Raw genomic sequence first — 18897 nt, 5'->3', positions numbered from 1 at the left:
TAGAGGATTCTGTAAAGTAAACTGTAGGAAAGTAGTATCTGCTTATGGTTACCCCCACTTTTTTGCTTGATGTCTCACTGTTTTTGACTAATCTGACTGGGATCCTGCTAATCAGGACCCCCGTCTATCTGCTTTCTCCCTTAAATTGACACACATGTACTTTGGTACACTCCAGATTGGATACTGGGGTACCCTTATAAGTCCAGAGTATATGGTACACATGCACCCAGGGCATAGGTACCCCAAAGGCCTCCCATGGGCTGAAGCACGTATAATGCCACCCATTAGAGGCCATGCAAAATGCACATCTTACTTTAGATATAGGTTCACTATATCTAATGGTCACTACACTTAACACTTATAAGTCACCCCTATAGCAAGCCTTAACAATCCTGAAGGCAAGGTGCTGGGTTTTATGTGAGAGGGTGCCCAACCATGAGCAGAGCCTATCTGCAGCCTTTGGAGATCATTCTCCTGGGTTGTCTGTGACTCAGCCGGACATATAGGTAAAGGTGCATTAAAACCACGCTGTAAATGCTATCTCGAAAACAGCTGCATAGAAACATATTGCGTTTGGTATCAAACACCTTGGAATCATACCTCCACACCACTGGTGTGGAGGTATGATGCCACACTTCAGAAGCGAGATTCTTGGGGTCACTGGTCTAACAGGTGCCAGTCTTCTCGACCCGGACAGCACAAAACGGATGCTGCCAACCAGAGACAAATCTCTGCCCTCCTGCTGCTGAGCCAAGCTCAAGCAGAGGAAAGCTGCACAATAGCCATCCTGTGACCAACTCCCAAACAGGGTTTAGTGTATTGGGGCTGGGTAGGTGCACTATGAGAGTGCCTGAAATTCTGCACCTGGGGCACATTTGATGTCCCTGTGTGTAGTCCAGCTCAAACCAGTTCTGGGAGCCATTGGGTCCTGCTCTGGCGCAAAACTGGACAAAGGACATGGGTGTAGCCACCCCTCTGTCCTGCCCCTCCCCTAGGAGTGTCCACTGAATCTGTCCAACCCTCTTCCATGGGTATAAAATGAGTTACCTGGCTACAGGATATTAGATTTTACGTGGACAAGATTCTACAAGAAGAAACCACTGACTTTCGACCGTCTGGACACACTGGACCTCGACTGGGCTTGGACTACATCCCCCTTTCTGTTCAAAGCTTTGTTTGAGCCTTTGCTCAATACAGGCTCTGTGCAGGACCTGTGGTGCACTAAAGACAACAGAAGACTCTCCCTTGGAGTGAAGGAGTCACTCCCCTGCTTCGCAGACACCTAAAGCGCAACTGACCGGTCTGCTGCTCCTGCGGACTCCGAAGATTTCAGCAACACAGGAGGTGGGTTCCTGAAGGTCCCTGAGGTTGATCTGCTTTCTCACCAAGTTTGAGGCCAGTATCCCTCGTGGGGGCTATGTAACCTGAACCCCTGTGCACAGCGTCCATTTGCAAGTGCATATGCTTGTTGGTGAATCCAGAGCGTATGCATTGGACTCCGTGTAGTCCTGACCCTGAGCAGTATTTGCACCAAAGAACTCTAGCCTCCTCACACCAAGTAATCCGTGGGCAGGTACTTTGCAATCTTGCTCGAGGTCCCCTCGGGACTCTTGGTCATTCGGCCTGTGGGTCATCTTGATTGTTCTTGGGCTTTTCTGGTTGCTCCAAACTTGCCCCGACTCCCCATTGCTTGGTGAGTCCCCTGGACATTGCTGGTCCGCACCGTAACCTGTTTGACCTTCCTGTGTGGGTTTCTGTTGCCAAGGCTTGTTGGTGCTGTCGCAGGACACCGACCCCTCGGCACTCGACATCCTTAATGGGACAGCTCACCTCCGGCTCGTCCTCGACATCTCCTGGTCCTCGTGGCTGCAGAGTCAAGCATCCCTTCTTTGCACCTGAAGCACACGGCATTGGTGGGCATTCGTCTACTGAGCCCCTGGTCACTCTGAAGTGACCCAAAATCTGTCCCCTCTGCTTTCAGGTTCCTTCCTTCCCGAATCAAGAGGTTGGATTCCACCGGACACTTTTTACCTTCATGGCAGCAGTATTTCATCACTTCCTTCCGTAGAGAACGACTGAGGTTTACGACACCATTCCAGACCTGTACACCCGGCTCCCCTGGGATAGGTAACTTGGGTACTATGGTATCCACGGGTGGGGTGACTCTCCAACCTCTTAAGTTCCAAAGGATTTGCTGGAAGTCCTCCCAGAAGTGTCCTTAAAAGTTAACTTTGCAACTGCGACTTTCCCAAAGAGTTGTACGGAGCACTCGGTCGTGTTTCCTCACTGCACCCGTCCTCCGTGGGCTCCCTGTGTCTTCTCCTTGGGTGGTTCCTTGGGGTCCCAGCGATTCAACGTGCACTAGGCACTGTCTCTAGTCAAGTGGCGATTTTTTTACCACTATTTTAGAATATGGTTTGGTCTCCCCCTGGAGACAACTGTGTATTGTGCTACTTACAACTGTTCTATTGCTCTCGTATTGTGTGCTTTGTGTTCTATCCTTGTGTAGAGGATAGTAGAGAGTGTTATATTAACAAATACATTTTTTTATATAACCAATGTGTGGTTCTCCTTCATTTAGTCATTCAGGAGGTGACATTCTGGTAAAACAAGCTGATTTACATTTCTTCAAGATTAAGCCTGAAGGCTGCTCTCCATAGCTACCACTAGGATAGCTTTCTAAAGGTTATCTTTGACCTCATACATCATAAGGGTGGTGTGGACTGGTACAGGGTGCCCACTTTAATTAGTGAACAGCATATACCAGGCCACCTTCTCACATAAACTATGTGACCATCATGCAGGCAATAGGGAGAGTGAGAGGAAAGGTCGTAGATGACAGTTTTTCTAACACACCGCAATGTTAAAATATCAGTAAATAAACTGTACAAATATTTGAAAATATAGTAGCAGTTAGGAAAGCACAAATGAAAGTACGTAGATGCGGAGTCAAGGATATACCTATGCTGCTTAATCCTGATCTTGAGACTGACAGCACCGGTAGCAGACAGTCAATTCAGTAACCCTTTTGGTGAGAGTGTGAGAGGAAGAGTGTGACATGAATATAAAATTAAGGAAATAACCCACTGTTGAGCTTTTGTGACTTACGTGAATGTTGGCATTGTTCCATCAATCCACTTCCACACATTTTCTTCTTCAGAGTCAGTCAGGCCAATCCAGAAACCTCCTTTCCCAAAGATCAGTTTTTTAAGGAATTGCTGAAATAAAACAAATTACATTGAAAGTTATTGTATGATAATACATATTTTATAAATGGTGAAAGGTGTGGTATCAGGAATGTGAAATATATAAGTAATGGCATAAAGATACACATACACAACATTTGTACACACAGACACATATACACACACACACATATTCACCTCCCCCCATCCCCCCAAAGATTTCCACACATTGATCAAGAGGGGAAGGGCACATGCTGGGCCAATTAGTTGCAACTGCCATTGAAATTTCCATAGGGATTGGACAGAATAATACTAAACCTTATATAAAGAGGAGACTATTGAGGATTTTTTTATTTTTTTTTATTTTTGAAAACCTTTATTTATCAAATGCACATTACACAGCGTCTGCCTACAACCCGCTTGGGCCGGCCGCTATGACAATCGGTCAAAAAGTAGAACACATTATATTGCGGAGAAGGCCTCTTCGTGCTTCATTATGGTGTAGTGCATAAAGCAACAATTAGAGGATATCGAAGGTTCAATTTTGTGATTTTGTCGAAGTTAAACGAACAGAAGAACAAACACATGGTAAAACAATAGCAAGTTCACAGGAGGGGAGGAAAAGCGGGAAACAATATACAAGAATGGAAGCAAGTCTACTAGGGGATGGGAACGATGAAGGGAGTGAAAAGTGGAAGATAATGGAAGGAACGTAAACTATGGGGAGGAGGGAATGGCCTCGGCATAATCAAGTGGTGGGGTACAAATGTCACCCCGGTATTCATTCCATTGCGCCCAGATTCTATTCCACTTCCTAGGACGACCCGCGCCTCATACACCGTCTTCTCCCGAAACATGCACCAATCCATGTTATCTTTCCAGGCACTGAGTCCAGGCGGTCTGTTGGAGCCCCAAAGCTGTGCTATGTCCCTTTTGGCAACCATGTTGCCCAGGGTGATCCAGAAAGTCTGAGCAGCCGTACAATCCGTAGGCTCCCACACATTAAGCAGGCAGCGCCTTGCCTCGGGAAGGAGGGAGACCCCAGTAACACGCCCCATCACATCATGGACCCTAGACCAGAAAACAGAAATAACCGGGCATTCCCACAAAATATGAAGAAAAGTACCATTCATACCACAGCCACGTCTACATAATCCATCCGTCGCAAGCCCCATTCGTACCAGACGCATACCAGTCACATATACGCGATGGAGGATCTTTAGTTGCACAAAACGGAGCCGAGCCGGAATAGCCACCTCCTTAGGGGAAGAAATAGCCATTTGCCAGTCTTCGTCATCCAGCTCGAGCCCATCCGCCATCCAAGAGGCACGAAGCTTCTCCAGCAGGTCAGCCCTATTGTTAATACGTTTTTTTATAAATTAAGGAGATCGTACTGTCCGGGACATGGCCATCAAGAATACGATCTTCCAACGGAGACGACTGGGGAATGTCAGTCCCGGGGGGAAAGGCAGAGGATAGGGCATGCCGCACCTGAAGATATCGAAAATACTCCTTATCATCCAATTGATATTCTACCTTTAGGGCCTCAAAGGATTTCACTGTTCCTCTGGCCCAGAGATCCTCCACCTTGCTAATCCCAATCATATCCCATCTATCAAACCCTTTCGTCCGCCACAGGTTACCCAGCCGTTCAGAATCATACAGCGGGGTCATACGCGTCAATCTGCCGCCCCAACCTGTAGCCTCATTCGCATCCTTCCAGGCACGCACAGCACATTTCGTAGGACCAGTCAAGAGACGGAGTGGTGACTTCGAGTATAAAGCTCTATTGAAGTTGCCGCCTAGCAACAGGAATTTATCCAGGGCGAAAGCGGGAGCGGGTTCCGGGGAATACGTCACATGGTTAATTGCACTTAGGTGTGAGGCCCAGTAATATCGTCTGATGTCGGGCAGGGCAATACCGCCATCATACCAGGGGAGCGTAAGTTTTGATAAGGCAAAACGGGCACGTCCGTCCCAAATCAATTGTCTCTGTAGGCCTTCAACCTCCCGAAAATAGCTAGCGGGGACAGGATCAAAAAAGTTCTGCAAGGCATATAGGAACCTGGGGAGCGACATCATTTTAAAAAGTGCTGCTCGTCCCAATGGAGACAAGGGCAATTCACGCCACCGCCGCACATCCTGCTTAAGGCGACGAAGGGGAGCGTAGAGATTACGATCGTACCGCACCGATGAGTCCATGGAAATAAAAATCCCCAAATATTTAAAACCATCCTCTACCACCTGGATAGGAAACCTGTGGGGCAACGGAGGCAATACCCCCGCTATAACATAGACACATGACTTGGTCCAGTTGATAACAAGCCCGGAGTTTTTACCAAAGGAGGTGAGAACGTCAAAGAGCACATTTAAAGACTTTTGGGGTGAGGTGAAATAGAGTAGGATATCGTCCGCGTAAAGCGAGACGCGATCCTCCAGATCCGGTGCCCACCGGATCCCTTTAATCGAGGGCTCCCTTCGAAGCCACGCTGCAAGGGGTTCCAGTGCCAATGCAAAGAGAAGTGGGGAGAGCGGGCACCCCTGACGGGTGCCACGTCTCAATGGAAACGAATCGGAGCCTCTGCCGTTCACCACAACTTGGGCTAACGGTTGTTCGTATAGGAGCCGCACCCATGCAATGAAACTAGGGCCGAAGCCGAACTTGGAAAGGGCCGCCCACAAATATGGCCACTCAATGGTGTCGAAGGCCATCGTAGCATCCAGGGAGGCCACCACTGCAGGCTCAGTGAGAGTTCCAGCTCTCGCGAGAACGCTGTGGAGTCTGCGAAGATTAAGAGCTGTGTTTCGATGGGGTATGAAACCGGACTGATCCGGATGGATCAAGTGGCAGATTACAGACAATAGACGATTAGCCAGGACTTTGGCCAGAATTTTGGGCTCGGCATTAATGAGATGGGGCGATAAGAGGTGCAACGGTCACGAGGCTTGCCTTCCTTGTAAATGACACTATAGAAGCCAAGCGCTGTTCTGACGGAAGGACGCCCGCCTCAAATGCATCCAGAAACATTGTCCGCAAGTGAGCAGCCATTTTGTCAGGTCGAAGTTTATAGAGCTCGATAGGCAAACCATTGCGTCCCATCGCTTTACCAGATCGCAAGGACCTGATGGCAAGAGCGATCTCATCCACTGTAATAGGAGCTTCTAGAGCCAGACTATCCTCCTCTGAGACACAGGGTAGTGCAATGTCACGCAATAATAAACGGGAGTCGGCCTCGTCACGGTCACTCACTGAGCTGTAAACTGTTCGGAAATGATCCACAAAACATTCAACAATCTCACCGGGATCAGTCACACATTCACCAGTCTCACGGGTGATAACGGGCACCACGCGGTTCATCTTTTCAGCCTTGTCCAGCCACGCCAGGAGTTTGCTAGCCTTGTCACCCACATCATACAAACGGCCCAGCTGATTCACACGCATCACCTTAGCAGCATCAGTCACACAGGCTCTATAATCTGCCTGCTTCAGTTCTAAGGAGTGTAGAAGTGCAGGCGTATCATCTCCACCCAACTCACTTTCGAGCGTAGTTATTTCGGTCTCAAGGGCCAACACAGCCTCCCGCTTAGCCTTTCTGTCAGCTGCAATAAGGGACAGTGCGGAACCCCGTATAACAGTTTTGAAGGCCTCCCACAGTACCGTAGGGGAAGCAACCGAACCCACATTCTCATCAAAGTAACAATCAATCGCCTTAATCAAATCCGATCGGAGCCGAGGGTTCCTAAAGTGCCAAGGTGGGAAAGGGGGAACTCGGCGGCCAGAAAGACCTCCCACCGAAACCTCGAGTAACAAGGGGGAATGGTCAGAAATACCCCTGGGGAGATGTCGGACTTCACGCACCAAGGATAAATTAGCAGTCAGCATAAAAAAATAATCAATCCTAGAAAGGCTGCCATGGGCACCAGAGTGGAAAGTGTATTGAGTTTGTGAGGGGTGCAGCGACCGCCAAACATCTACCAACCCGAAGGTTTCCGTCAAGTCAGTCAGCCACATCTGTGACAATGGCAGAACTCTAGGGGGCAGCCGATCACACTCGCCCGACATCACCGAATTGAAATCCCCACCCATGACCAGGAGTCCATCCGGAAGCCCTAGGAGAGTCTTACCAAGGTCAGCATAGGTGGTAGCCTGCAGTCCCGGGGGAACGTACACAGAAACAATTACAATCAGCTTCCCCTCCCATCTCCCCGAGACAGCAGCATAACGACCCCGATCATCAAGGGTGATATCGTCAATTTCAAGGGCTAAAGAGGATTTCACCATTATACCAACCCCTCGGGAGCCGGATGTAGAACCAGCGTGAGCGACAAGTCGGTAACCTCGGCGGTCAAGAGCTTTACAGGCATTACCAATCAAATGGGTTTCTTGGAGTAAAACAACATCAGGGGAATGACGTCTTATAAATTGCAACACAATACCACGTTTGATTCTGTCCCCCAAGCCATTAACGTTACAGTATAGAACCTTCATGTCACCCCCCCCCCATCCCAGAAAGAGTCCCAGCCCACCCCCTCCCGGAACCTCAGATCAAGGATGCATACAAGCGATACAGTACCATGTGAAAAGAGAAACATAGAACACAAAACATAACCAAAACCCCACCTCCCACCCCCCAACCAAGAACCCGTTACAACACCCCCCACCCTGCTGACTAAAAAGCCACCCCAAACTGCAGTGTGCCTGTCGCCCCATCTGAATCTACACAAAGAACCCCTGAGGAGGAAGGGAGAAACTACCCCAACCCGCCCCACCCCGGGCATAAAGGTGAAGGCACATGATATAAGTTACTCTGCAGAAGTTACGATCCAAAATCGGACCTCAGGACACCAAAGTCATTCCTGCGCCGTTGCGCCTCCGTCCGCGCCTCCGGGGCCCCCGCTCTCGGCATCGTCCTTTGGCAACGAGTCCAACCAGTCACTGGCACTGTCCGGTTGATCAAAAAAGTAAGCACGTTCCCTGTATTCGATACGTAGGCGAGCGGGGAAAAGCATCGCATATTTAAGTCCCAAATCTCTCAGGCGACGTTTCACTCCCAGGAATCCGGAACGTTGCCGCTGCACTTGAGGAGTAAAGTCAGGGTAGATAGAGATGGAACTGTTGTCGAACTTCAGTGGGCCGTGCTTACGAGCGGCCTGAAGAATGGCGTCCCTGTCTCGAAAGTGAAACAGCCTAGCAATAATAGGCCTCGGGGGTCCCCCCGGCTTAACCTGTCCACCTGGGAAGCGGTATGCACGCTCGACCGCAAAAAACTTACTGAGGCCTGCGGGAGCAAGTTTAGCAACAATTAATTCCTCGACCAGTAAATCGGCCTAGGCAGCACCACTATCCTCCGGCACCCCGACCAGGCGAATGTTGTTCCGTCGGGCCCTGTTGTCGTACTCCTCCATACGTCTAGTTAGCAGGTCCTGCGACGACCGCAGATTCCCAATCTCAGACTGCGCTTCCGCCATATCCGTCACCAGACTGGTAGCTTTTAGGTCCAATGCCTTGACCCTCTCGTTAGTCTTAGCTAAATCGGCTCGAATAAGGGTAACATCGACCGCCACCGTGTCTATCTTGGACACGATGGCCTCATATTGCTGACCCATATCAGCCTTGAATCCTGCAATGGCGGCCAGTAGGTCTTGAAGTGACACCTCCGATGAGGCCGTCATGTCCGTCTTTGGGTCTTCCAAACTGCGGCTGGTAGCACTGGGGGATCCCCTCGGCTGAGTATAGCGATCGATCACATTAGACTTGACCGATCCCCCACGATTGGTGACTTTCCTGCGCTTCTCCAGCTCGGGTTTCGTCGCCATGTCGGAATCAGCACCCCGCTGGGTCTTCCCGGGTGCGATAGAATGGCAGCGACCTTCCGGACCTCAAAAGTCTCTGTTTCGCAAAAATCACAGACCACTGAGCCGGCGCTGCGATGGAGACGTGCAGCCGGTTAGACCACCCAAACCAGGAGTGTAGATTAGGTCATAGGCAGTCAGTTCAAAGATGGACAAGAAACCGAAAGTGAAAGTGACACACCATCGGTGGAGCAGATGCCAGGCAGCCGTTGTTGTTGCATTACTGCTCGGCCATCCGAAGCAGCAGAGACCCTGGTCCCGTCCGGGGCTAGGCCAGAAAGCTTAGGACGACGTAATTATGGTTCCCGAAGTCCGATCCCGGCCCCAAAAAGTACAGAAGCATCAGCAAGAGTAGCACTTCGAAAGCCCGTCAAAGTGACCAGGATAGCAGAAGGATAGATCAATAAGGGCGGCACGGGTCTCGGGAGCTCTCTGCTCACGCGACCATCTTGGATGCCCACGTAGCTCCTCCCCGAGGATTTATTTTTTAATTCATTCATTTATTTTGGGAAAGCTAAAAAATAATGTTTAGATACCTTCAAATTTAATTAATCCCTCTGATTTGTTTACAGAAATTTAAATGCGGGTCGAGTTCTGACTGGCTGTGAATTGCTGCTCAATTGAGCTCTGGGTGTTTTATTGTGAATGTATGTTATGTGGAGCATTGAGGGGTAGGAAGGGCGCAACACAATCCTAGGGTGTTATAACAAACCATTTCCCTTCTGCTGGGGGTTGCGTAACTAGTTAGCATGGAGGAGTCTCGTTTGTTATCGGATTTAACTAGTTACGTAACCCGCAGCAGAAGTGAAATGGTTTGTTATAACAGCTGAGCACATTTTGGTGCGAGGGATAGGTTTCGTTGGGTTCCAGGAGATTTTATAAAGAATTTTTTTTGTATCTGCAATTTTGTTGAAGGAGTAATATTGTTGTTGGATACGATTCAGGTGGGAGGGGACTAAATATCTGTCTTTTATTTTAGATAGAAGTGGGGGTTACTACACCACTGGTCAGCATGAATATATTTCTATGAAGAATAGTGAAACAAGGAGAAGGTGACACATCTTACAATAAACTGACACAGAAGAATTTACAAGTGAGAGAATTAATTTTTAGGTTATGGAAGCAAACTTTCATGTGACAAAGGGTCGAATGCTTGCTGTAGCCCTAGAGATGTAAATTGAGGGTTTATAGAAGGACCATTAGCCATAGGTGGACAGCAAACGTTGGTAAGAGTCCATTGGTGTGAAATAATATGAGAGAGTGCCTATCAACATGGGTGGGTTCACTTCGCCATTGTACCATCAGGTGGGATGGGAGAAGTGAATTGTTAAAACCTAAGAAAATTGCTGTTCAAGTCTGTATATAGGTAGGGAGTCTTTTATGGTTTAATTTGGATGTGAACATTGTACATATAAGTTTGTGTAAATATTGTATATGGAGAACAAATTTTTGATTCATATGTTCTAAATTTGCAGCCCTGATGAAGTCCTAAAGGAACGAAACGTGTTGGCTGGGCTGAATGGACTATTCCTGCCAATTGAAATATTGAATAAAGTTGGATTCAAAAAAATTTACAAGACTCCTGAAAGATGACACTGCATTGAATCATGATTATTGGAAAAGAGTGTAATCTTATGGATTAATGAAAGGACACTCATTCGTATAAATGTACACTCCTTTTTAGTTGTTGATTTTACTAGCTCTTACCAGTGTCACATCACAACCTGCTCCACATTCCAACACAGCTTTCACACAATAAGGCAGGTTAGCCATTCCATTGCATATTTACAAAGGTCACACTGTGGAGAAGAGCCCTTGTGAGCTCTGTTTGCCTGAAAGTAGAACATACAGTACGTAGGTTGCCAGGGTAGCCTTAACTGATGTATTCCATGGCTCAAGCATGTGGTGGGTCTCTGACAAGTCTTATTTCATAACATTGTAATTGTAATGATCAACGAAGGAGGACAGATGCTACATCGCCTTTGTATCACTAGGTTAGGTTGTGCAGATGGCTTCACATTCAGGGATAATTTTGAAGTGTTTGATTGTTGATATGCGCTAATGTGCTAAGATTTTTCCCTAGAAGCATTATTGTTTTGTGCCATTTCAACTACAGGATTAATAAAAGCTATATCCATTTTGTGTGGTATGGTGAACACGATACTGCATCAAATTACTTATGCATTCATTTATTGAGGTGCTTTTATAGTGCTAGTCTTTATCCTGAAATAACTTTAACGCAAGTTTGTTTTTAAAGGTAGGATTAGGTAGAATCATCAACCCAGAGTCTTCAATTACGATTACTGGAAAAGCAGATTCCTGCAGCATTCAGTTTTAAGGAGATTTCTGAATCAGAGGTATTCAGGATTAGCTCTGATCCGGGCATTCCACAGTTTGTGCCTCTTGACTTCCAAAGATCCCCACGTTGGATCTTGCTGCTAGAGTGGGCATCAATGGCGGTGTCTCCATTGGGGCGCTGGGGCGTTTCCACACTAGCCACATGGGCCCATTCCCACAACCAACCAGTTCCAGTAGTTTTTTAATTAGAAACTACTCACAGTCGGTACTGGCAATCTCTCTGAGTGTCGCGCTGATACTCCGGGTCATGCCCGAGGCAATCGGCCGCTGCAGCTGAAGGGGGTGGGGGGACGGGGCTGCGGCAGCAAGGGTTGAGTGACAGCAGGCAGCGGTGCACACTAAGTGCAGCTGCAAAAGTGCGCATGCTCAATTTTGGGCTGGTCATTTTTATGACCAGCCCGAACAGTCTCACTGTAACAGCCACCTACTACCATCATGTAGGAGAGTGAGGGAGGCCGAGAAGCCGAGGGTTGCTTCATGCAGCAGCCCCGGTCTCCTAATGGGCCCTCTCCCTGCTCTAGCCAATCCTGGTGCTGCTAATGCAGAGTCTGGATTGGCTGAGACACAGCGTAGCCTGAGGGCAGACATTAAAGCATTGGGTGCCCCGCGTTGGTGGTGGCACTGTCACACTGTGATTGGCCAATGGTGACGTGACCTCGCAGGCTTGCTTTGGTCAAATGGTCTCCCAGAAATGAGGGCGCCGGTCCTGTCTGTGTGGTGTGTGACGTATGCTTTCCACATGTCATTTGCTACCTATATAATTGGACTCGCATAGCCAAAAAACAATCTTAGCGATGTGACTGGACAGAGCAGTTGAGGGACGGTATCCGGCATCTACCCGTAGCGATCATTTGAGGTTACATTATGCTTGGCGCCTAAGCAGTGGCACGTGGGTGCCGCGCTGCACTTCCTGTCTTTGGCACCGAGGCAGAAGAACCCCCTGACTCCCAGCCCCCAACCTCTGACCACCCTCCGGAGCCACCTGACCTTGGCGTGCCCCTGCCGGAGCCACCGGGAGTTCCCTGAGCCTGCCACTAGTCCGCTAGTAATGAGAGAGCGCAATTTGAATAAAATGTATATCCGAGTCATATTTAGAAGTATATTGTATAAACGTAGGAATGAAATGTATATCGAACGTGAAGTTGACGCTTATAGCATAAAGTTAACAGACGTAACCAAAGTAATATAGGAAATGTAACTGTATTCACTTTAGAATGTATTAGATTTAGAAGGCCCGTATTCATAGTGGGCTAATGTAGAAATGCTTACGAATAGAAGAACGTGCAAAGTAGAATTCATGTACGTGTGTAACTTTAAATGCAGAAACGGCGAGAAATGTAACATGGAGAAATGTGCAGAGAGCATACACATAACGATGTAACAAATGAGAATATAAAATTATATTCTACGTAATTGTATTCTATGTAAAATGTATTCACATATGAGCAAGGGATTTGCTAAATGTGATCATATATAAATGTATGTTAAAGGTTATACTGTGTAGAAGAAGTTGGTAGGAATGTTAGAAGAGTTTAGGTCATTTGTGATTATAACCTGACAGACCAAGGGTTCGCAGGAGTGTAGTCTGCTGTTGGTAATTTAGTGGGCTCACAGGAGTCGTGAATAGCCTTCACTTGAATGTGCGAGCCAAAGAGTCTAGTTCTTGTTAGATTTAAGGTGACAAATGTCGGATGAAGTTTATTGCCTAAACATGATGGGAGACGATTGGAATTTGAGTCTTGTTTGAAATGACCATTCACAGAACCAAGAAGGGTTACAATCATAGTCGTAAAGAATAAAGTTCTGATAAGGTGATAGATTTTGCTCCAAAAGTGTCAAAGGTAAAGTTGAATGAAGTCACCAGCAAGAAGACGAAGATGGCGTCTAAGGAGAAAGGTCAACTTAACGGACGGCGAAGAGACGAAGCCATAGAAAGAGCTAGAAGATGACCTCACGGGGAAAGTCCGTGGTGGGCGTCGAAGGGGCGTTCCACCCACACTGTGATTGTGTATTTTAGGGACAGCACCCCGGGGAGGGGAGAAGCAAGAGCGAAGAGACAGATGGCCTGAGAGTTAGGAGCAAGCGCTGAGAGAGATCAGAGCGCAAGGGAGCAGTAGGCCGAGGACCCTTAGAAGAGCGGATGGGTAGGCAGAAAGGGTACTGCTTCTTGAACTTAAGTTACCTTTAGAGGCTAAGAGAGTTGAACTTCTTAGGGAGTCAACTGCTGACACCTTTTTAGGGTTCTAGAAACTTGCGAAGTAGGGATGTCACCTAGTATAGAGTAGGGACAGATTTAACTTGATTATTTTTCTCTTTCTGTAGAAGACGCAGAAGAACCACTTCATATCGATGCTTTTTAATTTGCTGATTTTGGAACTGACTTTAATTGTATTCGTTTGTAGACTGAGGTTCTTTAGGGAATATATGTTCCTATTGGTTCCTGTATATTTGATGAATTTGATCCTGAGAGGATTGTATATGCAACTTTTCTTAATTTTATATTAAACCTTTTAAACTTTATCAGTTGTAAGTGGTTCTTCAGAGTGGCGTCAGTTAATGGGGTTTATCTAACCTATGCAGGGGTTTGTCTTTTACTCAATGACAGAAACCAATCGATCCAAAATTGTCGAATGAGATAAGTTATCAAATTGATCATAAAAGATATTAAAATCTCATTCCCCGCAGTTGGTAGCAGAGAAAGATGGTTTTCTTCTTGAGGAAGACAACCTAGGTCAGGTTTAGTTTACCCCAAGGTACCTAGTCATCGACGACCAGAAGAAGAATCCCTGCCGAAGACGGTGCTGACGGTGCGTCGAGAGAAAAGCAGCAGAATCGGTCGAGAGTGAGTATAAGGGTCATGCGTTGTAAGATTGCAGTGTTTTATGTTGTTCCTGTGTTGTAATGTCAAGCGGAGTTGAATGCCTGTAGTATGATTGAGGGAAGGTTGTGAGCGCGCGCAACCGGATAAAATCTTATGTCCAGAGAGGACTTAAGTGGTTCGGGTGTATCGAACACCCAGAGTAATTTGTCTACCATTTGAAGGGGGTCATGAGGTACCATTGATCGCCCGCAGACCGATGATAGGGGGAGCGTTTGAGTGAGTGTATGAGTAAACGCATGCTGGTCGTACGTTTACTGTGTGTAAGTAACCTATCAGTTAAAGTGAGCGTCGGACCGTAAGAGGAAGACGTTTCGCTAGTTGAGGTGGCAATTACAGTTAGACTGTGGCCGTACAGTCAGAGAAAAGTGATCGCTTGGACGGAAGTAGTCATTTTTCGGCGTATGAATGAAACGCATGCAAGACCGCGAGACGAGTTGAGAAACGAAGGAAACTGCTGCAGAGGGGACGAGTGACGTCAGCGTAGAGTCGCGCTGAGATTGGTCGGTTAGCGTAGAACAGCGTTGGGATAGGCTGATTAGCGAGAGTCGCACAGGGATTGGTGATTTGTCATCGGGACATAAACAAGGAGAGAATTAATAAGAGAAAATCGTAGATTATCAAAAATTAAGTGCTTTAAGGGTTTAAGAAAAATCTTTAGGAGGAATAGAAGAAACTTATATGCTGGAGAAGAAGCTCCACCAGAAGGCACACCAGCTTATCATATGGCAGTAAATGTCGGCTTACACTCGATATTATGGATTTCCGAGTGGAATAGGCTAACGGAAGGGGAAAAGGAACTGACGTTTCCGAGATTCGGAACATTTAGGCTAGACGTGTTGAACCAACTGAAAGCGGTAATGCTTGCAACAAGACCTCTACCGAGGCCAACACAATTCGAAGCACTTAGTGCATGGTTTAGAGCAGCTCACGAGAAGAGTTTAAAGAGACGTCAAGAAAGAGTAAGACGATCAGTAAAGGCAGTACAGGATGCCAAATGGGATGAAGAAGCTAAGAAGTGGAGAGTGCAAAAGATAGAAGCAGACAAACTGTTCACCATGATAGAAGCCACGGGAGAAAAGAAACCTCTAGAGGAGGAAGATGAGGAAAGTGAGACGGAGGAGGATCTGATAGAGAGGCTATTAACAGATAGACCACCTCCGTACAACAGCGAAACCGCAAGTCCCATACTACAGCAAGGGGACGGAGCTAGATGGGGGGAATATAAATCGATCCCAGTAACAGAGTGGGACTCCAACAAGAGTGAGGAAATACCCCAAGCTAGTTCCGAACAGAGAGTAGTGGGAAGATTTGTGGTCCAGAAGGTGCCAGAGACGCAATGTGCAAGGTCGTACCAAATGCCAGACGCTCTACAAGTACCTGTTACCATAGGCCCTATAGTGTCAATCTACAACCCAGAGGGGGTCCAGCAGGAGGAACAGGCACGATGGGACAGGGAAAGGGCAGAGATGGAGAATAGGAATAACACGATGAATTCTCAGAGGCAGATACTAGCACCAGTGAGTCGGAGTACCCCATTAGATTCCGCAACGGGTCCCTGGATAGAACAAGGGGGTCAAAGAGGATCAATGGATTTGAGGGGACCAAAACCGAAATCCTATAAGGAATTAAGGGAATATCTGAAAGAATGGGATACTGCCGAAGAGGCTCGGAATAAAAGTTTAGAAACAGGAGCAGAGTGGAGAGACCAGGATAACAAGATCCTCTCTCATTGTGGAGCTGGCGAAAGCAGCCCGGAGTGGGAGAGAGGGAGTCAAGGAAGCAGGGGAGAAACTTGCCCTACTACTAGTGGCAATCGGCAAATGTGTAACGACAGGAGTGCAGGGTGTGGGGAAGTGCCTCGCGTCACTTTTAGTGAGGGAGAACGAAGGACGCAGGAATACCGAAACACTTTCAGATGCACACACCATACTCCAGATGAAAATGTGCAACATTGGAATCACGGGAACATGGAGGGTCGTGAAACGTCTCGACATGCCTCCGGTGATTACGGACGGAATCACGGGAACATGGAGAGCCGCGAAGAGTCTCGCCATGCGTCCGGTGAACAAGAACGAAGTCACGAGAATATAGGGAGTCGCGAAACGTCTCGCCATACATCCGGTGATCACGAACGAGATCGCGGGAGCATGGAGAGCCATGAAGGTCCTTATCGTTTGTTGAGTGATACCAGACAGCAAGCGAGTTACAGTGGTTTAGAACAGCACGGAGGATCTTATTTCGTATCTGGAGAAACCGAGTCAAAAAGACGGAATGTAGGGTTGAGGGATGGAGCATTGTTCCACCACACCCCAAGGGAAGATGGAAAGGCTTGGGATCTAGAGAGGTGGGAACAAAGAGATGGAAGGAAAATTCCTCATAACTCACCTGTGCTTAGGCGTAGGGCGCATAGTGGAGGTGAGAGGGATGTAAGAGAACAACCTAGGACTGACGTACTGAGAGCTGAAATAAAAGCAAGACGCATAGATGTAATGAGTTTAAAATCAGACTTGGATGAAATAATTGACGGCACAGTGGCAATTGAGAGGTTAGAGCTGTACGCACCAGATGAGATTCTGTTTTTGTCTAAAGACGTTACTCGGAAAGCGAGAGCAGCTCATGAGAAGTTATCTGAATTGGCAGAAAAGTACATGATAGACATATCACGAACTAAGGCTTTACAGGCCAACCATAGGCTGAATTGCACGGATCAAGATTTAGATGAGCGCAGAACGATTGGGCTAAGAGTACACATAAGGGAATTGGTCATGTGTATTAGAATATGGAGAGATCTGGATAGATGGGAGGAAAGATGGTCCAAGAAGGGATCTGTCAGACGGAGTACACTTGTAAAGTCTCAGGATACAGACTTAATGCGAATGGAAGCTTTCCCTTTGCGAGAAATCGCGAACGGAAACTACGTGCATGTACCATGGAGTAGGGGGGATTTAGCGGCATTCACTAATTCCTTCCCGAAGCTCAGAGAAAATTCCGTAGAGTGGTACAAGCAGGTAGAGAGATTCGTGAAAATCTCTAAGGTACTGTGGATTGATTTGAACACATTGTTCGATATCGTAGTACCCGGAGATTTGTGGACGGCATGTAAACTTAGTATTGAATGGCCCGCTTGTGAGCCTCCGAGGAATGCACAGACAGGCGGTCCATCAGACAGAGTCATGGAAAAATACGAAAGAGTAATAACATGGCTAAAAGAGAAAGTGCGGTGCAAGACATAGACTGGGTTAAGATAGATCGAACAACTCAGGAGCCTAAAGAGACAGTTCACGAGTTTTATGAGAGGTTATTGAAAGCATTTAAACAGTACAGTGGGTTAGACGTAATGGATCCTAAAGACATAGGACAGTTTGTGTCGAAGTTTGTTCTCGGATTGAGACCAGACATAAGCCTGATGATTCAACAGCATTTAATTTGCTGGCAGAACAAACCTTTAGATGAGATTCTGAGGTATGCAAGGTACTGTAGCGATGAGATAGATTCGAAGGCAAAGAAGCTCAAGGAAAAGCTGATGTTGGTACAGATGCAATCAGCTGGAAAGGGTGGACAGCGACAACAGGGAATAGGAACGCCAGCAAAGAAACAGAATAATCAGAGCAGAGATGAGGAAGAAAGACAGAGACCGAGAATGGATATCGCAACACTGAAAAGGACAACCAGGTGTCATCAGTGTAACGAGGTGGGACATTGGAGACGCGAGTGTCCTTACAACGTTGAAATAGGGGAATTAGAACAGGAGGAGGAAGAGGTACAGAACAACGTGGTTAAGGGAGCGACAGTCCCGAAGGGAAAGTTTATCAAAGGGGGGACTCAGACTCCTCGAGCCCCGTTTCCTCAACCGCCTCGCATTGCAAATGGAGGGAAAACCTATAGACAAATGCCATTGTTCGTAGGAGGAGAAGAATGCTACTACGTTGATCCTCTTACAGGGCAACGAGTGAATAGGGAAGAAGACTGTACTTTAGGAGCAGCCCTGGAGGTAGATCAGAGGGGACCATACGTAGAGGCTGAAGTAGCTGGATGTCCTACGACCTTTTTGGTGGATACGGGAGCCACTAGATCCACGTTGAGATCAGCGGTAGTCCCAGGTCTGCCGTTATCAGGAGAGATGATTCAGGTGGTAGGAGTCGCAAACAAGAGGATGACGAATCCTCTGACGGAACCAGTGTCAGTAAAGATAGGGAATTACAGTGACGAACATCAGTTTGTGATCTGTGATTCTAGCCCGGTGTGTTTACTAGGAAGAGATCTGTTGTGTAAACTGAATTGCACAATACATTGCACACCTGAAGGAGTAGAAGTGCAGACCAACGATGAAGATGCCGATTTTAAAGTTGTAAACTCGCAGGAATGCGTGGAACTATATCCTACCTTAACAGTGGAGGAGCTTCCACAGGATTTGAGGGAGAAAGTGTCAGCTGAGGTGTGGGATTTTACTGGAGAAGAAATAGGACTGATCAAAGGGGTAGAACCAGTAAAGATCATGGTAAGACCCAATGCCGAGTACCCAAGAACACCACAATACAAGTTGACACCGGAGACGATTGCAGGAATAAAGCCTGTGATCGAGTCCATGATTAAACAGGGAATACTGAAGGAGATCGTGGG

General features: G+C 47.3%; 1 protein-coding gene across 1 annotated transcript in view; it reads right to left on the bottom strand.

Annotated features, from left to right (window-relative positions):
• The window catches only part of COLEC12 (collectin subfamily member 12), a 567105-nt gene that overhangs the window by 32786 nt on the left and 515422 nt on the right, over window positions 1-18897 (bottom strand). The window contains exon 8 of the mRNA XM_086965616.1: window positions 3109-3218. Within this exon, the coding sequence (XP_086821742.1) occupies window positions 3109-3218 (110 nt within the window). The remainder of the gene's footprint in view (window positions 1-3108; window positions 3219-18897) is intronic.

This window comes from Lissotriton vulgaris, chromosome 4_1 (assembly GCF_964263255.1).
Source record: "Lissotriton vulgaris chromosome 4_1, aLisVul1.2, whole genome shotgun sequence".
Classification (NCBI taxonomy): Eukaryota; Metazoa; Chordata; class Amphibia; order Caudata; family Salamandridae; genus Lissotriton; species Lissotriton vulgaris.
This window is presented reverse-complemented; position numbering and strand designations above follow the sequence as displayed.